Below are 27,794 nucleotides of genomic sequence, written 5' to 3' on the forward strand. Positions count from 1 at the left end.
ACTCTTCAGCAACGTACAGTGCTGTGAAAGTATTTGACACCTACAGATTTATTTATTTATTTTATTATCATTTTTTATTTACATTTTGTAGATTAACAGACACATTTTAAAGAAAGATATAACCTGAGTAAATATAAAAAGCACTTTGTGCATGATAAGTTGCTTAAATTTTTATTTTTATTAAGAAAAAAATCTATTCAAAGCAACCTGATGATATTATAGTTTCAGAGATTTGATATTGAATCAACCTATGTAATGATATACAACATACACTATTATTATTATTATTATTATTTTATTAATGTTATTATTATTATTACTATTGTTGCTACTATTATAAAACAGTAGTAACAATAGTAATAATAATGATAAAAATAATATTAATGTTGTTAATAATAATAACAACAATGATAACTGTATAACTATGTATAATTATTATGTATTTGTATATTTTAAAACTTACAGGGTCATTAAATTTTAAATATATTAATAATAATAATTTTTATATTTAAAGACCATGTACGTTTTTTAATATTCTATATTTAAAGTAAGTTTTAAAATATACAAACAAATACATAATAATTGTTGTACATAGTTATTGTTATTATTGTTGTTATTATTATTATAACAATAACAATATATAACAATAATAAGGTTATAATTACTATTGTTACTACTATTTTTATTATTAATATTAATAATAATATTTTTTATTTAAAAACCCTGCAAGTTTTAAATTATACAAACAAATAATAATACAAATAATAATATTAATGATGATGATAATTATGATTATGATGATAATATTATTATTATTATTATTATTATTATTATTATTATTATTATTATTATTATTATTATTATATATTTGCTTGTATATTTTAAAGCCTTTAGGGTATTTAATAAAAAAAACAATATTTTTTTCTTGGTAAGTATTTTAAAGGGTTAACTAATTTAGATATTAAAAGTATTTAGTCGGGTTTTTTGTTCTGGTATAAATGATCCGGGACTTTTATTTTGAAGTGCTGTGAGACTCCCCCGCTGTGTGCGGGCTGAGCGGAGCCCCGGTGAGGATGCAGCTCCGCGCTCCAGCAGCAGCAGCAGCAGCAGCTCCTCAGTAAATAAAGCGGAGAGCCGGGGAGCAGCAGCATGGAGAACATGGTAACCGGGCTCCTCCGCTTTCTGCCGCGCTCTGCGGGTCTGTAGGGAGCAGACAGGGGCGGAACTGAGCCCAGAGGCAGGGCCCTGAGGACGGGCAGCAGGCCGCTGTGCTGCCGGGAGGTTTGGCAGGATGTTAGCTGTAGCAGGAGCAGCAGAGCCTGGCTCAGAAAAAGCTGAAATATGAGCAGAACCTGAGCTCTGAGGAGATAAATATAATCTCAGCAGAGCCTCTGTGTTCTTTAACATCACAATAACTAGCTAAAGCTATGAATATATTTTATATGTGTTGAGTTTTGGGTGAACTGTAGCTGTTGCTGTAGTGTCTAAAATATTTTATTATTTTTTTATATTATTATTTATATATTTTTAAGAAAGAATCAGACAGGACTTTTAACAAATATAGTTATCTAATACTCTCTTTGCCAAATATATATACAGCTCTGAAAAAAAATAATAAGAAACAACTTCATTTTCTGAATCAGTTTATCTGATTTTGCTATTTATAGGTAACTTATATGTTTAAGTAAAATGAACATTGTCTTTTTTTACTATAAACTACAGACAACATTTCTCTCAAATTCCAAACAAAAATATTTTAATTTACTGCATTTATTTGCAGAAAATAAGAAATGTCTGAAAAAAACAAAAAAGATGCAGAGCTTTCAGACCTCAAATAATGCAAATAAAACAAGTTCATATTCATACATTTTTAAGAGTTCAGAAATCAATATTTGGTGCAATAACGCTGGTTTTGAATCACAGTTTTCATGCATCTTGGCAGGTTTTTCTCCACCTGTCTTACACACTGATTTTGGATCATTTTATGTTACTCCTGGTGCAAAAATCCAAGCAGTTCATCTTGGTTTGATGGCTTGTGATCATCTGTATTCCTCTTAATTAAATTCCAGAGGATTTTAATTTGGTAAAATAAGTCATAACTCAAAAAAACTCATCATAACAGAGCGGGGTCAGCGGATGCTGAGGAACAGCATAGTGCACAGAGAAAGCAACTTATTGCAGAGTCACTACATTACTACACACCTCCAAACTTCATGTAGCTTCAGATTAGATCAAGAGCTGTAGAATGTAGAGTAGGGGTGGGCGATATGGCTCTAAAATAATATCACGATATTTCAGGGTATTTTTGCGATAACGATATACTTGGCGATGTAGGAAAACTAAAATAATTAATTCATTTAAGGAATATAGTGTAAGAGTATTACAGCATAATCATAATGTGGCAAAATAAATAATATAGCATAAAATAATATAATGCAGCAAATATAAAAAGATAAGATATAATATTGGGCATCAAGTTATACAGGTATGTATTCTGTATGACGTCCTGCAGTACATTTACTTACAGATGTTGCAGAAAGGCCTGTAGATCCTGCTCTAGACAGTCATAGGTTACTGAAGCTGGCCGTCAAGGAGGCCAAGGAAGGCTGCAGTCTTGCAGAGATTTTTTTGGGAAACCCAATTGAAAGCCCTCTATTGAGAAGTAGCAGGAAGTCCTGCACATATCGCTGAGTTGTCAGTGTCCCTCGTATAGCTACTAAGGGTAATCAACTGTCGTATGCGATGATGACTCCCCAGATCATCACAGCATCAGTTGGAGCAGTGTGTATCTCTACAGTAAGAGCACAAATGCTCACCACAAAGCCTTCATTCTCAAAAGCCAACCATCATCAAACATCGACAAACAGAATCTGTTTATACAGTTCCAGTTCTTAGCAATCCAGGTTGTTGTTTGCAACACAACTGCAAACTAAGTGAAGTGAAGTGACCTGACAGTGGCTGACTGATGGATGGTCTAGATGGTTGGCAGGTTGGTTTTTTTAAATGACCATCCTGTTCCTCTCAATCCAGTGATGCTCCGCATCTCAAAGCCAGTCAGCTGGACCAATTGTTTTCAAGTGTGTTGTATTACCATGTCTAGCACTGTTAGCAATCTCTCTCCAAGAGGTACACTACTCAAAAAAATACTGAGTACGGACTGTTTTTGCCAACAACACCCTGCTTGAATCCTTACACAGTTTTAATTCAAAATTGTAGATTTTAGAAAAATCTATGTATTCCCACATTAATGGTGTCTGTTAATATGAGTGCTACTGTTAATAACATGTTTATTACAGGTGGTACTACTTCATCTATTACAATACTGAAACCCTGCAGTTTAGGCAAAAAACTAGTAATTCCAGGATTTTTTAGAGTTTCACATTCCCAGTACGGCACTTGGGTTGGCTGCACTCATTTTTCCCATGATCATAAGTAGTTTGGTGCCTTTCTCTACCTCACCTACCTTACTTACTATACCTCACTCTGCCTTGCTCTACCTCACTCTTCCCCACTATACCTTGCTCTACCTATACCCAACCCCACCCCATCAACACCCCCATACCCACCCCCATATCCATACCCATACCCACCGCCATACCCAACCCCATATCCAAAACCAACCCCTTATCCATACCCAAACCCTTATCCATACCCAACCCCATATCCATACCCACCCCCATACCAAACCCATACCCAACCCAACACTCCAAAAAATACATATCCATACCTGTCCATCTTCATCCATTCCCACCTATACCCACACATATTATGTCACACTCACTCATACTCTAGCTATCTGAAAGCTTTAAAGGTTCCTGACCTTATTAAAGTATTTTGATTGGTGGTTGTATTGGATATATGTAGAACCTTGAAAAAAAAGATTTAAGCAGCACCTGAAAGATCTCAGAACCCCCTGCTCAGCACTGCCGAGAGATACATTAACCACCGAGTCAACACATGCTGGCCGTCCTATCAGCTTTACCTGCTGCTTTCCTAGAACCCCAATCAGCCAAACGTTCACGCTGAAGGTCACGCTCCGGTCTGCAGAGCTACACGACCCCAATCCATTAAAAACACAGGTCAGACACAGGTCTACAGCTCAGAGTAAAATGACTTAAAACTGTGATTCTGACATTTTGATGTTTTAAACATATAGGTACCGGTAATTGACCTTGATTAAACACACCTGATTAAATATATTCATTAAATGTGAGAACTAGAGTGAAGAGCAAGCAGAGGGTTGTGGTGTCTGTACCATCACTAGCTTAAAAAAAAGAAACCTGTTCAGTGTTTCCAAAATATTAACAATCTAATTAAAATGTAATACTTAAATTATACTTTTTATATGAAGTGGTCAGTTTCATTTGCCTTTTAGAAATTAATTTTAAATCGGGTTAACATTTAAAATATGTTTTAGGCTCCCTGCATGGGTCTCCTGCACCTAATGTTGCTTTTTTGTACGCATGGACAATTCTAGCCAGAGACTGCCAGTCACCATTATTACCAAACACTAAGTGCTGTCCACTGTGGGTGGTAATTTTATTCTTTTATGATGTATTCAGTTCATCTCACTGAATTGTGTCAGTACTGCCCAGTGCTGTGGTTTTGTGCTCCTCCTGAGTGGAGGAATGAATTTTTACCTGCTGTCTTTGCCTCTGTTGTGTTTAGTGCACGGTGCAGGTGAAGCTGGAGCTCGGCCACAGAGCCCAACTCCGGAAGAAAGCCACCACCGAGGGCTTCACTCACGACTGGATGGTGTTTGTTCGAGGCCCGGAGACGTGCGACATCCAGCACTTTGTGGAGAGGGTGGTGTTCAGACTGCACGAAAGCTTCCCCAAACCCAAACGAGGCACGTCTGAGTTCCTTAATCTCTGTAACTGAGACATAATGACACATTGCTGTGAGGATTTGATTACATTTAGTGATACCCTCTAGTCCACAACTGGCGAATAAGCATGGTGTTTATCCTCTCCAGAGAGTTTAGACCATTATTATTATTTATTTAATGCAATTAATTACACCACCAAGTTTTACCCAAACTTGCACAGAGAACGTGAATTGGTCTCTATCCAAACCAGCTATTAAATACACTTCTTTTTAATTGACTTAATCTGCTGATGAGGCACATTTTAATCTGATATATTAGCCAGATAATATACTGTTATGAGTTTAGGTTTATGCATGTGTGAAACCAAACCAACTACAGGTGTGAAAACGCTCTTTTATACTCAGCAAATTAAGTTCTAATTTAGAAATACTCACAACAAAGCTGAGATGTTTACCGTTAAGTAAAAAAAGTTTTGTCTATCTAATTTATCATTCATTTTTTAATCCAGCGCCCCATATTGGCTTTATCTTACCTCAAACACACAAGTATATACTAGTATTTTAATTTAAACCACTTACATAAATTTAAAATTGCATTTTACATTTTCTACATTTGTTTTTTTATTTACATTTAATTATCCACTATAAAAACTTGCATCTGTGTGTGTGTGTGTGTGTGTGTATGTATAGTGTGTAAAGAGCCTCCGTATAAGGTGGAAGAGTCTGGATATGCTGGATTCCTTATGCCCATAGAGGTCTACTTTAAAAACAAGGTAAATAAACTCTTAAAACGTATATATTTCACATCATTTCTGTCTTGCAAAAACAGCAACAGAAGTTTACAGAAAAGTTATCTTTATTAACTTTTAATGGAAGTCAATGTAAAAAGTGGGTCTATTTTCTACATTCTAGATTAATATTAAAGACACAGTAACAATTAAGGAACAATATGGAATTACCGTATTTTTCGGGCTATAAGGCGCACTTAAAATACTTATTTTTTCCCAAAAATCGTCATTGCGCCTTATAATGCAGTGCGCCTTGTGTATGGATTTTGCTTGTGTTTACTGACCTCGATTTTCATGTGGTACACGGCGCTCTGTTGTGCAGAATTCCTCACCCACGCCAGAAAAAGATCCCCCTCTTGGGCTAGCGCGCGGTTACCTTTGACTGCCGTACTGCCTCTCGGCTGTGGCTCAGGGTAGCTAGTTTCCACTGTAGCTCCGTGGCCAGAACAAGGTGCCGGTAAACTTTCCTTTCCACCCGTTCTGGGGTAATAGCACAAACTGTTTCTTTTTAGCGCCCACTTCTAAGTAAAGTTAACCTCTTAACACGCGCTGGCCCACCGGCGGGCCAGAAATATTTAATATTTCATAACTGGCTGTGTTTCTGAATAGTTATGAACAGTTACAGGTTCAATATAGACATCCAATATACCATTTTAAAGCTTAGAATCTCTGCTTTTGAGCTATTTAGCCTATTTAGCGGAATATCCTTTCAGAAAATAAACATTTAGGGCGAAATATGCCTTGGTTATGATTTTAATAATTCATAACTCTCATATTTGCGTTTATCGTTCGTCCATATTTCATCGAATGCGGTCATGTCATACACCATTCGAACCGTCTGGCTCTCCGGATTCCAGAACTGTGCTTTTACTGTAGGATGTATGTTTCATGAATTAGAGCTGCGTCAGAGCGCATGTTTCCAGTAATAAAAGGCTCTCCTTTTGTCCTGGGGTAACCTCCGGTCACTGCCGCCACCCCCCGAACACACACCCGCGCTCAGCCACAGGTCCTACCTTCAAAACGCGTCCAGACTAAAGAGAATCCATCAATCCAGTCTCCTGTAATCCACAGTTATATCCAAACAGCGCTGGAAATCACTTCATCCAGAAATGAAACTTATCCAATCTTTATCTCTGTTTTAAAACCGTTTTATTCACCGAATTCGGCACAACACGCTATTATAGTCAGAAGCCTCGCGGAGTAATGCGGTACTTGCTGTGCTTCAACATAATATTATGGTCTGTCGGAGCGTTGCGGCTACCGTTGTCAGGAGCGTCGCGGAGTAATACGTACTTGCTGTGCTTGTTGATTTATTGCTCAGAGATGTTGTTATTTTTCACAGATATTGTGAAGGATTTATTGCTCAGAGTTATTGTTACTGATATAAATAAAGTTTCATTTAGTGCGCCTTATAATCCAGTGCGCCTTGTGTATGGACTAACACTAAAAATAGACCGTTCACTCATCGTGCGCCTTATAATACGGTGCGCCTTATAGTCCGAAAAATACGGTATGTAGTAAACAGTAATAAAAAAAGGTGTTTATCCTCCACATTAATCCCCTGATCTAAACCTGATGACCTGAGATTGAGGTGATTTGAGGTGATTTAATTGGGATGAGCTGGAGCTTCACAGCAAAGTGAAGGAAAAGCATCAGCTATTGTTCAGCACCTCCAGGAACTCCTTCCTTCAAGACGCTGAGAAAACTATTCCAGGTGACTCTCCCTCATGAATACACTGAGATTAAAATCTCACCAAGATCTGTCCTCAAAGAGAAATGTAAAGTATAAAACATATTCTAGTTTGTTTAACACTTTTTATATACATAATAATTCAGCATGTGTTTTTGTATAGCTTTAATATAGTCTTCAATATTAAATTTACAATGTAAAAAAAAAAAATCATAAAAAGAAAGAAAACACACTGAATGAGAAGAGGTGTGTCCAAACATTTGACTGGTGCTGTATAAAGTGCTGTTTAAACTTTAATTAAAGTAAATATTGAGTGTGAAGATTCACACAGAGACCCTCAAGCTGGCTGCTTTTAGCTACAGGGGGGAAGCGGAAAGATAAGTCACGCTGCAGCCTGGTGAAGGTCAAAGGTCACGGTGTGGTTTTCCACTGAACTGCAGTATTTGCACTCTGGGGTGACAGACTGATGGTTTCTCAGACAGACAAACAGACGTAGTGTAGCAGGCAGAGCCTGTACTGTATGTGCTGCTGTACTGCTGCGTTTAGGAAAACTGAAAGCCGAGCTGAGAGGAATATGGTAAGAATTATTATTATATAATTATAAATCAGGAGCAGATTGTAGTAGATAGTAGAATCAGAGTGGATCATAATATACACTTGTATCTATTAGATTTATTTATTTTTTTAATTATTATTTTTATTATTATTGTTATTATTATTATTATTATTTATTTATTATATTTTTTTTGCTCTGCAGTTTGTAGTGTTGTCTTTGATTAAGGTACTAAAATATTGATTTTAGCTTAAACAAAAGTGAATATAAATACTCTCAGTGGTGCAATAATGAGAATATTTTGTTTTTTATCTAAAACAGGAGGAGCCTAAGAAAGTTTGCTTTAATTATGACCTCTTCCTGAACCTGGAAGGCAACCCCCCGGTCAATCACCTGCGCTGCGAGAAGCTCACGTTTAACAACCCCACGCACGAGTTCCGCCGCAAACTGGTGAAAGCTGGAGGGGTGAGTGGGTCTGATCAGGATGCTTGGAGTTTGGCTCTTCTGGTCAGTCAGTCAGTGGTTTACATGTTTTTACATGTTTTACTCTTCCTCTCAGGTGATGGTCGTCCCGGAGGGAGCGGAGATGATGCCGAGACCCAGTCCAGATTACCCCATGCTGCCCACCATCCCACTGTCTGCCTTCTCAGACCCTAAAAAGATCAAATCGTCTCATGGGATAAAGGTCAGTACCTAGATATGTACACAGCTGAGGCAGCGATAAAACATGCACTTGTTTAATATGTCTGCCTTGATATTATTGCTGTATATTAGCTGTAAAGATACTGTGTACAAATACAGGTGCATTTAAAAAAATAAGAATATAATTAAAAAGTTACTTTATTTCAGTAATTCAGTTAAAAATATGAAACTTATATATCATACAGATGTATTACACACAGAGTGATCTATTTTAAGTGTTTATTTCGTTTATTGTTGATGATTATGTCTTACAGCCAATGAAAACCCCAAAACGAGTGTCTCAGAAAATTAAACCATTATATAAGACCAATTGGTACACAGTGGATCAACACCAGCAGATGACATGTCTCTCCAAACATCACTGATTGTGGAAATTTTACACTAGACCTCAAGCAGTTTGGACTGTGTGCCTGCCTACACTGCTCAAAGTATTAATTTTCTGAGATACTCATTTTGGGGTTTTTATTGTCTGTAACACATAATCATAAACAATAAAAGAAATAAACAGTTAAACTAGATACACACTCTGTGTGTAATACATATATATGGTTTAAAATTTGAACTGAATTACTGAAGTAAAGTAACTTTTTTTTATGATATTCAAATTTTTTGAGATTTACCTGAAAGGAATCACAAAAAAATCTTATTTGGAAAGGTAGAAATTACAATACCATTGGTTTCTGTTGTGAGACTGTTTATATATATATATATATATATATATATATATATATATATATATATATATATATATATGCATTTTTATTTTCTCATCTTATCAAGTACTCTATAACTGCACTTAACCTGTCAGACCTCTATTTCTTCTTTTCACTCCTGAAACTCAGTCCAGTGTAAAGCTGACCTAAAAGCTACAGCTGTTGCCATGTGGGTCAGCCAGATGTCTTCCTGTAGCAGTTTTCTCCAGAGTCTTTTGAAGGTGTAGGAATCTGTACTCATCAGCTGTAATTTCTCTAAAGAAAATACTCATATGTGGTTACAGAGTTCTCTGTGTTTCTGTGTCTTTTTCTAGTTATTATGATGTAAGTGTGAATGTGCTGTGTGAATGTGCAGAGTTCACACGGTCATGAAAAATCTGGAAAAGTCATGTAGTTTGAAAATAACAATTTCCAGGCCTGGATAAGTTTTGGAAAAATAAAAATACAGTAGGGCCGGAACGATTAGTCGATTATGAAAAATTGTCAACTCCAAATGTTCAATGTCGACTAATCGGCAGTTACTCCCAATACACAAAGTACTGGGCACAGAAACACAACAAGAGAAGGGTACTGGGCTCACTCACACAGTTTACACTCAACTCAGCCTGCCTCTCCAAAAATGTGCCCAGCAGATTTAAATGATGTACTTTCCACGTTTAAAGGTCAATTGTCTGGACATTTAACAGCATTGTTTCTACTGTTTTGAAGTGATAGAGAAAACTAGAAACAGGAGATGTACCCACAGAAAGCAGAGATGGAGGGTGTGGCAGAAATAATCAATGATTAATTGACTAATCGGAAAAATAATCGTCAGATTAGTCGACTACCAATATAATCATTAGTTGCAGCCCTATAGAAAAGTAACAAATTTGTCAGCTCAGAGTTAATTCAGTTATTTAGCCCTTCACAATGGAGCTCTCAGGATCTGACACACATTTTGTTATTAAAGATTGTGTAAGATATATTTTAGACCTACTGTAGTCAATTTTAATTATACTTTTAGATGGTTTTTGTTTTTATTGTCCAAGTCTGCACTGATGTTTTAAAAATCCAATGGCCATGAAAGTTTGCCTTGAAGGCCTGGAAAAGTCATAAAATTTTTTTTTAAATCTATTCATTTAAAAGTGTATGAACCCTGTAAGTGTGTAAATGCTGCAGTAGAGAGTGCAGTAACACAGTCTGTTCCAGCCCTGCTTTACTACAGACCAAGGCTTTGTAAAATGACATATATAAACAGACATGCTGCACATGTTGTATATTGAATCACAGTACAGTCTGTTTATTTTGCCACAGTTTTAACTGTATAAACTCCTCCCCTCATCAGGAGCCAAGCAAAGATGGAGCAGGAGGAAGCAGTAAAGTCCCTAAACCACATAAGGCAACCAAAGAGCACAAAGAGCGAACAAGAAAAGACTCTGAGAGTAAAGCCTCATCCAGAGAGAGCGACCGCGACGGAGGAAAACCCGCTCGAGAACCGCTGTCCTCCTCCTCATCCTCCTCCTCCTCCAGGAAAACTACAGAGAACCGCGGGAAGGAGGAGAGCAGACCTGTTCCCAAAGCTGCTTTTAAAGAGCCCAAACTCACCCTGAGAGAACCCAAAACTGAGGGAGGAGGAGGAGGAACAACCACAACAACAGCATCAGGTGCAGGTGGAGGAGGAGGAGGAGGTGGAGGAGGAGGTGGAGGAGGAGGAGGAGGAGGTGGTGGAGGAGGAGGAGGAGGTGGAGGAGGTGGTGGAGGAGGAACAAATAAACGCCAGTCAACCACGACAGAGTCGCCCAAACTCAGCACCAAGAAACAGAAGAGGTTCGGCTGTGAGGGCACAAACGATTTATAACAATTCATAAATTCATCCATCATTTATCTGATGTAACACCTCAGCAAACACTTGGGTTATCTTAGAAACACTAATAACAATTTTACAGCAACCGCTTGGGGTACCATAGCATCTATCCTTTTGAACACTTTAGCATCCACTTAGAACTTCATTTATCTAGAATACCATAGCAACACCAGAGCAACCACCTAGGATTTCAATCACTTGGAATACCAGAACAACCACCTAGCAGTTAGAATTTTCTACCAGCCATGTACAGTAGAATACCACTACAACACCTTAGCAGCTACTTGGGCTACCATACCATGGCAAGCTCCTAGTAACTCCATAGCAACCTAGCAGCACCAGAGCACCCAACCACATGGGATACCATGGCAACCCCTAAAGCAACTGGAATCGTATGACATTTCCCTAGAATGCCACAGCAACACCATTGCTACCATCTATTAACACAACAACAATCAACTGGGATTCCATAGCAAACTAGTAACTGCATAGCAACTGCCATGCAACACCATAGCAACCACCTAGCTACTGCTAGCTAGTTATTAGCAGCTCACTAGAAACGGATGCGATTCTTTTAATATGTTAAATCTGAAAATCACATAATTAAAACATTTTATAATTACAGTGATAATATGAGATATTACTATTGTTTGCTCTGTCTGTCTCCTTCAGTATGAAAGGATCTGCTGGTGGAGGACTGAGCAGCAGCTCCCCCCGTATCTCCTCTACCCCCTCCACCTTCCCTGAGAAGAAAGCATCCAAAGAGAAGAGTCACTGGGCCAAGCTGAGGCCAGAGCTGCAGGAGGTGAAGAGACAGCCCGAGTCCGACGAGTCCAACTCAGAGGACGAGGCCTCGTCCAAATCTGAGGTAATGTTCTGATTAGTTCTTGCACCCCACTCTTTTTTATTAGTTGATGAATCTAATGGCTAATTCATTAATTATTCTAAAAAACAAAACTGTGTTTGCATGCTTGATTAACCCTTGTGTGGAGTTCGGTTCTGTGGGACCCGTTTTCATTTTTCATCAAATGATACAAAAAAAATATTTTTTCAAACTCAAACTCATTGGCATTGGCTCATTTTTTGTAAAAAACATATATCAAAATATATCACCACCCCCCCCCCCCCCCCACACACACACACACACACACATTTATATTACATACAGTATGTTTGGCCAAGGGCTAATAAACATTGCTTCATTTGTAAATTTGAAACTAAACAAATTTTCTACTCAAATCTTGAGTTTAATTCATTTTCTTTTACATTTTATTAAAAAACTAATAAAAAAAGAGTAGCACTTTTTGAAAGAAATGTAACATAAGAAAGGTAAAGGGCAAATATTAACCATGTAAGCTGTTTATATTGCTTGCAATTTAGGTGAAGCGAGCATGTGTAAAGCATTTTAATGTAAAATTGCTTAATTTTGCTGAATTAAATACAAGTAACAAAGTAAACGAGTAACAAAAATATGAACACCACACAAGGGTTAATTTATGTGGGTTCAAACACTCTTTCACAAAGGGCTAGACTGCGTTGGATAGTTTTTTCCCCTTAGTAAGTAAAATAATAATTAAAAAGTTATTTTTTTATTTACTCAGATTATGTTTGTCTAGTAAACTTTGTTTGATCATCTGAAAAATGTAACTGCCGATCATTTTAATGCAGATGAATTACTTCCTCGAGTTTGCTTTTTCACATCTGTGTCAGCAATGGATGCAACCTAAAATAGTTAATTGTGTTCATTAGAAACATTTAGAAATATAGTGTACGAGGTTAGTGAGCTGTATTTATTTAAATCTGCTGTATTTAACATTTCTGCTGCTCTGCAGTCTGAAAGAGAACTTTGTTTCGTTCTTCTGTTTATTTGTGTTGTGATGGAGGTGAAGCAAGCTGTTGGCTCGTCAGTACTGTTTGCTGGATGAGGTGGAGATGAGGTGATGTAGGTGGTGGAGGTGGATTGGGTTTATTTATAGGAGTTGTTTGTTTATTTTGTAATCAGTTTTAAACAGTACAGCAGGTGCGTGACCGCAGTGAACCAGGGAGCAAAAGGTTAGTGATCTCAAAGCCCCGTATTTTTAAGGAACAGTATCCGCTAAATGATTTTTGTCATTTTTATATACAGGTGCATCTAAAAAAAAATAATATTATTAAAAAGTTACTTTATTTCAGTAAATTCAGTTTAAAATGTGAAACTCATATTTTATATAGATATATTATACACAGAATTATCTATTTATCTATTATCTATGATCTATTATTTATTTTATTGTTGATGATTATGGCTTACAGCCAATGAAAATTAGAATATTATATAAGACCAATTGGTACTTTTAGCAGTGTGGGCAGTGTGCCAAGTCCTGCTGGAAAATGAAATCCACACCTCTATAAAAAGAATTGTCAGCAGAGGGAAGAAGCATGTAGTAATGCAAGATTTTGTGGGAAAACAAAACTGCACTGACTTTAGACTTGATAATAAAACACAGTGGATCAACACCAGCAGATATCAGACATGTCTCTTTAAACCATCACTGATTGTAGAAACGTCACACTAGACCTCAAGCAGTTTGGACTGTGTGTCTCTCCACTCTTCCTCCAGACTCTGATCTCTTGATTTACAAATGAAATGTAAAATGTACTGATGATCAGTGATGATTTAAAGAGACATGTCATCTGCTGGTGTTGATCCACTGTGTTTTATTATCAAGTCTAAAGTCAGTGCAGTGTTTTTTTCTGGAAAATGCCTGCTCTAGAATTGGTCTGTATAATTATTTAAGCATCACCATGAAAAAAATACTTACAGCATCAAAGGAATAAGCACTGAAATTAAAAACACATCCATGTCATTATATTAATAGATCTTTTATTTAGGATTGTAGAAAACATTTCACCCCATACTACACTACAGTCTAGTGCCTCATTTTAAATGCCTGTCCCTCTTCTTCATTCTACCAATGAAGTGTGCAGATGGGATTATTAATGGTGTAAAAACAGCAATTTTTTGCACGGGTAAAACTATGCCCCTATCTCTAGCATTGTAAGCCTTTTGGGAGCATCAGCTAAAAGCGCTGTATTTGGGACCCCTGGGGAAAAACAGAGGTGGGCTATTTGACTAAAGTTTGTACCCTTTATAATGTTTCACTATACCAAATTACATTTTACACCTGATTTCTCTTTTAATATCTAATCACACCCACGTCATTGTATCAGTTAGTGCAGACAGTATTATACATACTGCTCCTTTAAGTGATTCTGTTTCTGTTCCTGTGATTCCTACAGCCGTCTGCCCAGTCCAGCCCCTCCAGCTCCAGCTCCACCTCCAGCTCTGACTCTGACTTTGAGCCGTCTCAGAAGCAAGGCCAGGGTGAGCTGATACAGGGCCCTATTTTACACCCTGCGCAAGGCGTGTAGCATCTTACACCTTGTCAACAGTTAAAATAGCGTGTTTAAGAATAAATGTACACTGATGGGCACGGTGGTCTGGAAAGTTTTTTCTACCCCCCTGCTGGATTAGTTTTGCAGTTCATGCACCAGAATAATACATACAGATTAAAAATGTTCTGATCCTATCAGTAAGCATATAAAAGTAGAACATTATGAACATAAAGGGAAAAAAATATGTATTTGTATTGTTTGTGAGAAACACATTTCAGACATGATCTAAAAAAACTGAGCTAAGTTAAGTAAACAAAACTATAATTCTTTACAAAAGAAAATTTAAGTCAAAAGAGTGCTGGATGTCAATCTACACAGATTTCACATCTGAAAACTGTTTATTTTGTCTGAGTTAAGCGCTTTCCCCTAGATTTCCAGATTTCAACTATGGCTGGGTGCAGCAGCAATAGCATTAGCGGCTAATGCTATTGCTGTTGGAGAACTAAACTGAAATTCCTGTATAATGCTGTACTTCAGTGGAGTGGCTTTACTGCTCTTTACCACCTAAATTTCATAAATAAGACGCACTGGATTATAAAGGGCACTGATGATCTTTTGGTAAATTAAAGAATTTTAGGTGTGTCTTATAGTGTAAAAATACAGTATGTGATAAATAGAAAAAATGTTATTTAATTTCTTTAATTTCTTTCTTTGTTAAATAATTGGTCTGAGGGTTGAACACGGTGTTGATACTGTGTGCAGGACCTTTACGCTCCATGGTGGAGGATATGCGCTCTGAAGGCTCTGACGACGACAGCAGCTCAGAGGTGGAAACGCCCATGAAGAACACTCCACCCAACCAGGACTCACGGTATGAATCACATGACCAGCTCCAGAGATCTACAAATTCTGATTCTGTCAGTGAGATGGAACTGAGTAGACCTCCACATTTCCTTTACTATTTTAGATATCTGAAAATTTTAATATGTATATATACAGTACCAGTCAAGAGTTTTGACAGCTTACCTTTAGTGTTTTTTCATTATTTTTAAATGTTATGTGTTGTAGATTAATACTAAAGTCATCCAAACTTAAAATTAATCAATAAACCAGATTATGTTTCATATTATAGATTCTTTTGCACATCTTGGCTGGATTTTCTCAGTCAGTTTTATGAGGTAGAGTCGCATTCAGGCTTTCAGTTAACAGCTTTTCCTTTATTGTCCTCTTATTGTGTTTGAGATCATCAGTTGTGTTGTGCATTAAACCACTATATGAAGATAATCATGCAGTAACTTAATAATAATAATAATAATAATAATAATAATAATAATAATGTAGTGGCCAGTTTTTTTTCTTTTGGCGGTATAGTTGCATACAATGTGATATGGCACACCCCTACATGAAAACCGAAAGTTTAATTGATTGTGTTACTGTATTTTCTGTACAGTGCCATATTCAGTATGAGTTTGGACAGTGAGAGTGATGGAGTGGAGGAACCTCGTCCCCCCAGCCAGGAGCCCCCCTCTCCTCCCCACAAACTCAGCACAGCCAACCACAAGGTACTCTTTATATTCATTACCATCATTCTTTATTGATCAAAGTAAATCAGAGCATCCTTACCTTTATATTAGATATTTTCTATCTATAATTTACAGTATAATAAACAGTATAAATCAGGGCTTCTTAACCAGACAAAGTGACGCTATACTGGACTGACTGAAAACTCATCAGCATGCGGTTCAAACGTTTAAACGATGATAAACAACTGTTTCAATAGACTATAACCACTATCTTTACTGAACAGAGCTTTTATTTACTAAACTTCACTTTTTTAAGTTTATATTTGACCAAGACTGAGGCATAATCCCGCCCTCAAGTGTCTCCAACATAGAGTGCCACTGTAGGGGTCGTAAAAAAAATTAACAGGTTCATCTCTAAAAATTGTAATATTATTGAAAAGTTATTTTATTTTAGTAATTTAGTTCAAATGTTAAACTCAAATATTATATAGATTTATTACATACAAAGTGATCTATTTTAAGCGTTTATTTATTTTAATAATAGGGCGCTTTATATAGGGCACTTTATTTATGTTGGTAAGTATGCCTTAAAGCCAATAAAAACCCCGAAATCTGTGTCTCAGAAAATGTTTACGTTATATAAGACCAATTGGTACTTTTGGCAGTGTGGGTAGTGTTCTAAATCCTGCTGGAAAATGAAATCTGCATCTTCATAAAAGTTGTCAGTAGCAGAGGTTCAGCATGAAGTACTGTAAGATTTTCCAGGAAAACAAAACTGCACTGACTTTAGACTTGATAATAAAACACAGTGGATCAACACCAGCAGATGACATGTCTCTCCAAACCATCACTGATCATCAGTAATTTTACATTCCATTTGTAAATCAAGGGATCAGAGTCTGGAGGAAGAGTGGAGAGACACACAGTCCAAACTGCTCGAGGTCTAGTGTGAAGTTTCGACCAATCAGTGATGGTTGAGAGAGTCATGTCATCTGCTGTAACTATTATGATGTCAAACCAACAGTAAAAGATGTGTACATATATATATTTAACAGTTAGTTTAAAGGTTAAACAAATGTATCCATTACTCATTTGTCTGGTATTTTTCCCTAAGTGCAAACATGAACTTATTGACATCATTTCTAATGTGTTTCTTTTGCATTTTCAAATGGAAAATAAATACCTTGCATTCACTGTTTACATATTAGGCAATTCTGTTGAATTTTGAAAGACAATTACAGCATTCTCTATTAAAAAAGCTTTTGTGTTGTGTGTGTAGATGTTGGGGAAGAAGAGCCCAGATTTGTGCTCTAGAGATAAGATGATTAAGAGGGGACTCGACAAGGTAGGAAGGGTAAATAAACTAAACTTACTTCAAAAATACTCCAACTTTATTCAGTCCTGTGTGGCTGCATTACTGCAGTATTGTACATATTGTTTTTGGGTTTGCAGTGATGGTTCAGTATGACCCGTATGATTTGTTTTTTTCCAGGCTTATACAGAGGAGCTGGTGGATCTCCATCGCAGACTGATGGCTCTGAGAGAGAGGAATATTTTACAGCAGGTCAGATTTTACAGCATTTCCACATTATCTTTACCAGGACTGTCTACTGAGATCAGATATTTTATTTTAATTTAATTACGAACAGCAGCACATTCCTATGATAGATGCTGTCTAAAAGGCAGCATGCGTTGCACAGAGAATTTGTATGTACTTTTCTGCATTAATGCACAAAGTTTATGTCTTTCAAAAAGATCTGGAAAAAGTAATTTGTCTGACCACAAAAAAAGCAAAAAGCCGAATTATCCAGATAATATATTGCTATGAACAACAGCTGTCTCTGCTGCTCGATGCTGTTTACACACTGAGAGCGCGGTATGTGCTGTGTTCACTGTTCACATCCGTGTGACTCCATTTAATACATATACGCTACATGTCCTATTGAAAACACTGTGTTTGAATGCGCAGCCTTCTGTGTTAGAGCATCCTCACACAGCACAGGCATACACACTGAATCACAGAATCTTCTCACTATATTTACTTTCTTGCTCCCACACCAGACAGCTCTGACCAATCAGAGGAGATGATGTGCTCGCTTGGTCTATTGGTGAGCATTTTGGTGCGTTTAGGTTTAAACCTGTGTGAAAACAAACCAAACAGAGGGATAAACGCTCCAAATAAACATCATAAACTCATCAACAGATCCGGACCAGAGAAACTTTCACAACTACAGTTGTAAAAACACTCTTTACACTCCGCAAATTAAGTTCTAATTCAGAAATTCAGTTTTCTCTATACAATTTATCATGCATTCTTTATTCTAGCTCCTGCATATTGTTCTTATTTGGGGTTGTAAACAAATATATAGTTTTTGGTTGATGTTACACATTCAGGTGTGTATTTTCTTAAATTAAAAATTGATTATTTGGTCTAATTGTATCTGATTTGTATCTTTTCAGATAGTAAACCTAATCGAAAAGACCGGTCATTTCAACGTCACCAACACCACCTTCGACTTTGACCTTTTCTCGCTGGACGAATCGACTGTGCGGAAACTTCAGAGCTACCTGGAGGCGACGTCCACATGACACAGGGGAGCTTTAGGTCCACCGCTCCCCTCACACTGCGATTAAACCCCCCCTGATCAGACGGGGGGTGCAGACGGACAGGTACTGAATCAGCGTGTAAATGCACCGGGAGCGAGAACAACAGAAGATATACAGTAATACTGTAACACGTCATGAACACGAGCGCTGGGGTGGTCAGGGTTCATCCGATGAAGGCAACACTTCGTTTTTTGCACTAAACCATGAGATTCAAACTGTCGGCACAATACTGTCCAAAGCGGACCAGAGTTTCGCTGTAGGCATTGCAGCTGTATATCAGTTATTGATACTTATTTACAATAAATACAGAGACCCGTTTGTGCCAGAGCCGTAACACTGATGGCGTAGCTATATCTCGCTTGTGTCTCTAAGGGCTGTGTGCAAACATTTCTCAAACAACTGAACTGCATCTGTAGCTGCTCTCATATCTCTCTGCTGCTTGTAGCTCAGAAACTCCTGCTCAGTACGATAAAGTGGAAAGACAGGACCAGGAGCAAAGCTTTAAAGGACTATTGAAGCTAAAAATGCTAATATAAACCAGGTATAATAGCCTGCATAGCCGCTGTTTAGCTTTTAGGGATGGGCATGGCTATTCATAAATACAGTACCAATAACAGAATACAGAATTTAATTCATTCATTCATTCATTCATTTATTTATGTATCAGTTAGGAAAAAGGCTAGTATTTAATCAGATAAGATAAATATAGGGAAAAATCTATAAACCTATTAAAAAATGTAAGTCACATTTAAGCAACACTAGTAAAGATGCCTACATCGGAGTGAGCAAGTTTTTAGTGAAGTTTCTCCAGCACTAAGGCTAACTGCAGCAGCATTAGCATTAGCCGCTAACCACATCACTAGCGGGACGTAAATGCTGCTTGATAGCGCTAGCATTACTGTGGGACCCTGAGTGTTCCAGTAACCCAGGGCGCTATCAGCTAGCGGTTCGTCCCTCGTAGCTTGTTTTAACATGGCAAACATTTAGACTACAGTATACAATATACTCTCCTCTGAATGGCAAAAGAGCTAGTGCTGCGGCTAATGCTAATGCTGCTGCCTCCAGCCTTAATGCTTCACTGAAACTTCACTGAAAACTCATCCTTATAACTCCGTACTTCAGCGGAGTGGCTTTAACACTCCTCAATACCTGACTGGTAGAATTTATACATAAGGTGCACCAGATTTTAAGGCACATTGTCGATTTTTTTTATTTAAATTAAAGGACCTTATAGTCCACAAAATATGGTAAAAAAAAAGCTTATTAATTATTTACATAGGATCATAGCCACTGTCACACAAAAAAAAGCTCTTTTTTCTGTTTTTCTTTTTTTGATGCTTTAATCAAGCATCTTTATTTTGTATCAGAATTTTATAATGAATGGACCAATAGAAATGACATGTTGGAGGTACAATATGTGAAACTGTGCCGGTTATCATTCTGTAGTTTAGCTGGTATTGTGTTAATTCACACGTTATACAAGTACACAAGGTTTTGAAGGGAATATAAAAAAAAATGTTTTTATTAGTCTTAATTGGGTAAAATGTCTACAGAAGTCAAAATTCCAATTTTACTGAAGAGTTTTCTGCCCCTGCTGCTCCTTCCCAATGCCAAGGTCACACGGGTTGCCAGATTGACACACAGTGACATGCGACGATGCGCCTTACTCTGTAGCTAATCAGTGAATATATGATTTTCAATTTCCAAAATTCTTTAGTGGTTGTAATAAATTACCCAACTATGGTTAATGAACCTAAATGAAGCTCAGTGAGTACCTGTTTAGCAAACAAATATACCTGGCAACTCTATAATAAAAATACAGGATTTTAAACAGGAGGTCAATGATGCAACATGTCATGATATTAATAATGCAATCTGTGCATCAATGATTGTAGTAAAATAAATGGATTATATATATATATATAGATAGATAGATAGATAGATATACTATAATCTATACTCTAGTATTTATAATATAAAAAAAAATCTATAATGACAATGCACAAAACACATTCAGCACATTCTCTGATATGACTATTGCATACGTGTACATTGTGATATGGATGCTAAAATATAAATATACTGTGCGGCCCCAGTTCTTGCACTTCTAGCTATAAAAGGCTAGTATCTATGCTGCTACTGAAACTAATAGAGTCATCGGTACCGGTCAGTATCATTATCATATTATGGTATTTTCCATATCATGATTCTTGCTGTATTACAAATATATATATAGGATATTTAAATCATGTTGATTGAAGGAGTTTATAGATATTGTTGTGTAAAATGCCCATCCCTACTAGCTCTTATTCACTGTCTATATATTTACAAGCGTTAGCATTTTAAAAACATATTAAAATGTTCCTTCAATAGTGATTTTTAACTGCATTAGTGCATATCCTTGAAGAGCGCTGTGAAAAAGTGTTTGCCCCTAAAGGTTTTCTCTATTTTTGCACACCTTTCAGCATTATTAAGGATAATTGAGGATATTGGAGGATTATCACCACCTTACTTAATCCTCAACTCCCCAACTCTGTATGTGATTTCAGGTGATTTTAAGTGTTTCCTGTTTAAATTACCTAATTAATTATTTAAATACGATTTTAGCAGAATTTGGTTAATTGAGTAAAGGGGCAGGTATCTTTTTTTTTTTTTTTTTTTTTTTTTTACTTTCTCACTGAATTAAATAATGATTATTTAAAGAGTGTTTTGGGGTTTGCTAGGGATGCACTAATACTACTTTTTCTTTTTTGATACTAATGCCAGTACAGATACAAATTCTTACTTAACTGCTCAATAGGCAGGCCTGTCTCAGTAATTACATTATCAACGTATTGTATAACATATAACCATGACCTCTGAGAGAGAACAGGGTTAGTAGGCTACACACACAGAGAGACGACATAGTTTTACTGCTGCTGTAGTCTTTCCCACTGTTTAATCAAACCAAAAAAATCACAAAAAAAATATCTATGTATAGTAAAAATAAGATGATCCGTGTGTTCCACAAACCAGAATCCTTTTTTTGACCACTATGCCATCTCTATTTATTTTTTATATTTTTTTAAAGGCACTAATATTATTTATCGTAATTCCTGGAACAATAAATTGTTGGTTAAAAACAATCAGTGTGACAGGCTTATCAGTAGCTGTCTACGGGCCCCATCAAGAAGCACTGCATCGTTAAAATAGTAAAAATGCACCTGGTTCTTAAAGGGAATGGTAAATGACGCACTAATTGGTTTGTTTCACGCTGTAGATGCGTTGTTTAATGCCAGTGGGAAAACATATACTATGGTTAGCTGAGAGCTAGCTAACATTAGTGGTGAGCTAGCTAAAGATACTGGGGAAAGAATTAAGGTTAGCGAAGACCTAGCTAACATTAATCAAAAGCTAAATCACATTAGCCGAGAGCTATTTAAGGTTAGCAGAGAGCTAGCTAAAATGCTAACATATTAACTTCTTTGGCGAGCTGGCTAACATTAGCGGCGAACTAGCTAACTGGAAGTCTTGACTAAGACTATAATAAATAACACAGAATTCTAGGCTGCATAATTTTCAAGTTTTAATTTCCAATGAAAAAAAATATTTTCTACCAAAGAAATTATGACTTTATTTTTGGTTCTTAAATGATATTTTAAAAATTGCTTTATGGTATCGGTGCTCTGTATCGCTGATACAGATACTGTGCCAGCATGTGTGCTAATATTACACAAAGTCCGAATTGGTGCAGCCCTAGTTTTACTCCGGCTGTCTTGGTTTTATTTAGGTTTAGTGTGAAGTATATGTAAAGACAGAGGAAATCAGAAGGAGGTAAATACTATTTCACAGTCCTGTTGCTGTAAAAAGAACAGAAAGTCACATTAAACACCCTTAAACTTTATTAGTGTACACCACCGCGGTTTATTCAGTGGGGGAATAAATAAAAGCTATCTGCCTTCATAGTGCCTTCTCTAATATATCATCATTTTATTATTAAATACTGTCTGTAAATCTCTCACTTCTCCCAGCACTACTCACATATTGTCTCATTATCAGGCAAAAACCTTGTATCTCTGTTCTTGCTTTAGCAATTTGGTCTGATAACTCCACACCAACCACCTGGAGTACCATAGCAAGCACTTCGTAACTGCATAGCTAACATGTTACAAACACATAGCCAATAGATACCATAGCAACTACCTAAGAACCACCCCACCTAGTTATCGTATAGTAACCATCGGGCAATTTGTTAGCAGCTATAGCAGCCACCTAGCATACTCCTACCAGCTACTTGCAACCACTTTTAAATTGTTAACCTTTCTTGGCTGCTTTGTTGAGTCAATTTAACATTCCTTTATTAAAGACGAATTCCAGTGTAAAGTGGACTTGTGGTGTAGTAAAACATGATAAGTAGAGTGATATTAGCTAGTGGTTTGTCCCACATAGCTTGTTTTAACACGGTAAACACGCAAACTACAGTCTGATAATACTGAACGGCAGCAGAGCTAGTGTTTAGTATGGTTAAAGGCTAATGCTTACGCTGTGTAAGCAGTGCTAGCTGGGGTTAGCAGCAGGCTACGGACCGATAACACTCACCTCTGAACGGGGAAAAATGGTAGCGCTTAGTGCTAGTGCTAGACAGGGTTAGCAGCAGGTCACAATCAGATGTACTCGCCTCTAAACGGCGAAAGAGCTAGTGCTTAGCGAGGTTAGTTGTTAATACTAATACTGCTCCAGCAGTGCTATTCCGGGATTAGCAGCAGGTTACAGGCTGATAATACTCACCTTGGAACAGTGGAAATTGGAAAGTGCTAGCGGTTAGCACGGTTAGCAGCTGTCTGCTTATTCGCAGCTCGTTTAGGCAGTTAATCGGACATCGCTTCCCCTCTCAAACCGAATGACAAACAACGCAAGATGAAGCTAAAATTTGTCCCGATCAAAAAATTCCGATCTGGCTTTAAATTGGGTTAAAATCACCCAGTGTCTGTCTAGATTTAGCCGATGCTCCGAACAGGCTTAGAATGCTAGCAATAGGGGCACACAGTAGCTTGAGGTAGTTCTTCGGGTGCCACCATCTTGGAATTAAATCATGATCGGCTGACAAGTACAAACAAAACCACAGCTGATAGGTCACATAAATGCTCACATTATTCATTCTCATGAACAGTCACCAGATATTTTCAGCAAAAGTTGAAATTCATGAATTTCCAAATTAATAATTTTGCAGTTCTCCTATCTTACCTATACATTCGTGCTTAATGTTAAGATGGCAGCACTCGAAGAACTACCTGAAGGTACTGTGTGTACAAACAGTGTTTTTTTATTTATTTTTTATAATTTTCCCCATTTTCTCCCAATTTGGATATCCAATTGTCCCACCCCTTTGTGCGTCCCCATCACCGGTGACGCCCGTGACCTTCGGAGGATGCGGACGTGCACACGCCTCCTCCGACACGTGTGAAGTCAATCACCCCTTTTTTCAAGCTGCTGCTGATGAATCACTGCCTGAGCAGCTAGCGCGCTCGGAGGAAAGCACAGCGGCTAGGTTCCGATTCATCTGCTCACAGATGCCTCGTGCCGCCCGGTGCCACCTTAAGTGTGATGGGGAGAGAGCACCATCTACCCACCCTGGAGGGAGCAGAGACAATTTTGCTCCCTCTAAGCACCGGCAGCTGATGGCGGTCTATTCGACAAAAGTTTGTACTTGTTATCATGTTTCACTATATACTATATACACCCCAAGTCCATTTTACAGCGGAGTTCTCCTTTAACCTTCCTAATAAACATTGGGAAGTTTGTCATTTTGCAGATGCTAGGTTTTTGCACGACCCCAGAAATTAACATTACATAAAGAAACGGCTAAAACAAAAGTTCTTTACCGAACCCCTGTGTGTGTGTTTGTGCAGAGTATGCTGAGAGATGTGTATTATAATAATATGTCATTCATTCTCCTGTGTTTCTGACCTACTGTATGTTCAGCGGTTTTATGTCCTGTTTATTTATACAACTTTGCACTTTGTTCGATCACTTCAGTGCTTTGTACTTGTTTAATAACTATATTTATGATTTTTTTAAACATATTAACTGGCAAAAATGTATTGATTTCTGTCAATGTCAATTTTTTGTGAAAAATGCCTATTTTTAAGTCATGATAATTATTCAATTACTAGAACATATGCAGGTGGGGCATTGAAGGGGGTTGGTTTTGTTTTTATTTTGTTATTTTGCTGTCCAGTCTAGGGGTGCACCGAATATTTGGCAACCAGAATAATTAGAAGTTGCTTTCTCTCTTTAGCCAAATAATTCATACCAAAGGATTCTCTTTCAGCAGCGAGGTCAGGCCCACACTGAGTGCGTTCACATGCATGTTCATAATCTGATCACTGTAGTTATCTAATTATTTGTCACATAAGCAGCATACTCCGATTGCTTAGATTAAGGTATGGTCAAATATGAAGTAAAGATTGAGGTTGGTTGTTGTTTCCATGATTTAAAAGCGAAACTAATGTGGGTTAGTTAGAATCTTAATCTATTGAACACAGCTGGTCTGCATGAATACTGCTGAACATGTTCCAGTCTGGTTATATTCTACTCTCAGCAACTAGTAGGAGAAGGCCCCCTCAAGGAGGATTCTGATAACAGTGTTGTATGATCATACTGAGCCTCGAATGTGAAGTTTGGGTTTTACATTATGTTTACGTCCAGTCTTATTCTGTGAGATTATTGGCTGATTACAAAGCAAAAATCTGATTACTGTCTGAGTTTTCCCATTATCTGATTACTCAAGTTCCTGTAATTTTATTACTTACTAACTCAGATTCAACTGTAAACTGTCTTTTTCGCACTATAAGGCGCATCAGAATATAAGGCGTATTATGCAACACTAGTAAGGAACAGGGGTGTCGCCATGTTTTCCTTCTAATTTAGCAGATCTCGCTGTGGGGGGAGGGTGGTAACTAAGTTAAGTAAAGCTAAGCTAAGTAAACAAAACTGTAATTCTTTTTTACAAAATTATTTAAAGTCAAATGAGCGCTGGATGTTAATCTACACAGATTTCTCTCTCGAAAACTGTGAGTACAGCGCTTCCATTTATTTAGAGTAAGCTTAGGTTTCCAGATTTCCACTAAGGCTAGGTGCTGCAGCATTGGCATTAGCAGCTAACCGCTAGCACTAACCTGAATGGCAACATTCATAAGGCGCGCTGGATTGTAAGGGGCACTGGCGATTTTTGGGAAAATTAAAGAATTAAGTGCACCTTGATAAAGAAGTAAGTGCGAAAAATAAAGTACCTAATTTTACATTAGCTAGCTAATGTCTATTTCCTGTATCAGACATTTTAAATTAAAGGCCCTCTGCAGAGTTTTGTAATTGCTGTGTTTAAAATGATTTATACATTATTTTTACATTGTACTTTTGTAACAAAAATATATTTAAGTTATGCAAGGGTGAAAATAAGTGTATTAATTTTGTTTGGTTTTATTTTGTTCGGTGCATCCCTAGTCCAATGATGTTATCAAACACGTCTTCTGCCACCTTGAAGTATTATTATTATTATTATTATTATTATTATTATTATTATAAATATTATAATTATTATTATTATTAATATCATCAGTGCAGTTGTATGTGTGTGTACATGTTGACTGTAAGGACTGTAGCTTTTTTTAAAGCAGATCTTAATGCTTGACATGTTCTTTCTCTGTTGTTGTCAGTTGTCCATCAGTTCTTTGGATATTAAAATGTACTGTAAAAAACGCAGAGTAAACACTGCGTCCAAAGGTGTGTGTGAGGGCATTGATGATGATGATGGTGATGATGATGATAATGTAATGCAAACTCAGTGTTGGTAGCGTCAGAGTTTAGGAATAAATTTATACTGATGGGTGTGGTGAACTGGAAGTGAGGTGTGTTCAGGTGAATTTCTGGTGTTTTTCTATATATTTGGTGGTGGAAAACACAGGAGCTCCACTGACCGAATAAAACCGAGTAAATAACGAATAAAACAATAGTCAACAGTCAAAGTCTATTCCTATAGGTGCTCACAGCGCTCATACACCCACCACTTGTTAAACACACACACATAGATGCAGGGCAGAGCAAAAACCTGACGTTTAACTCAACAATAAACAGCATAAAGAATAAATTAACATTGTTGTTACCTTAAATGAGCTGCTGGTGTATCTTCACAGTGTGAACAAGCAGGTCAGTATCCTCTGCTGAGAGCCGTAAAAGAACTGCGCTGTTAAGATACGAACGCGCCAAAGTCAGAGCTCACCTGCCTCTTAAAGGGAATGGAAACTGGCACACTTATTGGTATATTTCACCCAAAACACACCCATAATTAATTAAGAGTGAATAAAAAGAGGTTAAATAAGAGCCAATCAATAAAATAGGGCCCTCTGGATTGATTTATAAATGCATACAAATTGGTGTTTATGTACGATCCTAACCTATCCTTTCTAAAGGAAAATATATAAAATAAAAATAAATAAAATACATGTAATGCATCAAGCCAATCAATGCTGTGGGAGTTGCTCCAGGAAGCATAGGGTGAAATCACATCAGATACACTTATGGCCGAAAGTGTTGGCACCCAGTAGGGCCTAGAGTGAGAAGAGCTGGGTTTGCATTCTAGGTCATGGGTCTTCCAGCAGGACAATGACCCCAAACATACTTCAAAAAGCACATAGAATTGGATGGAAACAAAGAGCTGGAGAGTTCTAAAGTAACCAGCAATCCAAGTTCTAAAGAGTCCAAATCCAAATCCTATTGATCACCTGTGTTGAGAGATCTTAAAATTGCTGTTGGGAGAAGGCACCCTTCAAATATGAGGGACCTGGAGCAGTTTGCCAAAGAAGAGTAGTCCAAAGTTCCGCTTTAGAGCTGTAAGAAGCTTGTTGATGGTTATAGAAAGTGACTGATTTCAGTTATTGTTTCCCAAAGGGTGTGCAACAACATATGCTAATAATTTTAGTAGAGAATTACTTTATTTTCTGCAAACATTTCAGATGCAAACTCTTTTAGCCATGATTGTATTAGATTACACTGAAAAAGTGACCGCTAGAAAGTAGGTTAGATTTTACCAATTAGATTTTTGTTAAAAGATGCAGAAATAAAAAAGCTAGAAATGAGGAAAAATGAATGAAAGCTTATTTCTTCATTGTACTAAAAAGCCAAAAGAAAGTCAGCAT

General features: G+C 37.2%; 1 protein-coding gene across 2 annotated transcripts; it reads left to right on the top strand.

Annotated features, from left to right (window-relative positions):
* The first annotated feature begins 1,036 nt into the window (after positions 1–1,036).
* Positions 1,037–26,502, top strand: mllt1b (MLLT1 super elongation complex subunit b). 2 transcript variants are annotated; one of them, XM_049467097.1, is made up of 13 exons: positions 1,037–1,161; positions 4,669–4,849; positions 5,518–5,600; positions 8,180–8,323; positions 8,418–8,543; positions 10,598–11,079; positions 11,789–11,984; positions 14,396–14,480; positions 15,254–15,362; positions 15,942–16,053; positions 17,294–17,368; positions 17,507–17,578; positions 18,475–26,502. In XM_049467097.1, exons 1-13 carry the CDS (start codon positions 1,150–1,152, stop codon positions 18,601–18,603), a joined length of 1,806 nt encoding a protein of 601 aa, XP_049323054.1. In that variant the 5' UTR covers positions 1,037–1,149; the 3' UTR covers positions 18,604–26,502. The 2 variants fall into 2 exon arrangements, with proteins under 2 accessions (XP_049323054.1, XP_049323055.1); XM_049467098.1 differs by having other exon boundaries at positions 17,294–17,359.
* The last annotated feature ends 1,292 nt before the right edge of the window (positions 26,503–27,794 follow it).

Source organism: Astyanax mexicanus, chromosome 18, assembly GCF_023375975.1.
Source record: "Astyanax mexicanus isolate ESR-SI-001 chromosome 18, AstMex3_surface, whole genome shotgun sequence".
Lineage (NCBI taxonomy): Eukaryota > Metazoa > Chordata > Actinopteri > Characiformes > Acestrorhamphidae > Astyanax > Astyanax mexicanus.

Bases quoted from the DNA above. Each gene is read 5' to 3' on its own strand.
- mllt1b (XM_049467097.1), top strand. The intron at 11,080-11,788 runs GTTCGGCTGTGA...TGTCTCCTTCAG, and splicing joins AGCACCAAGAAACAGAAGAG to TATGAAAGGATCTGCTGGTG. The intron at 17,579-18,474 runs GTCAGATTTTAC...GTATCTTTTCAG, and splicing joins AGAGGAATATTTTACAGCAG to ATAGTAAACCTAATCGAAAA.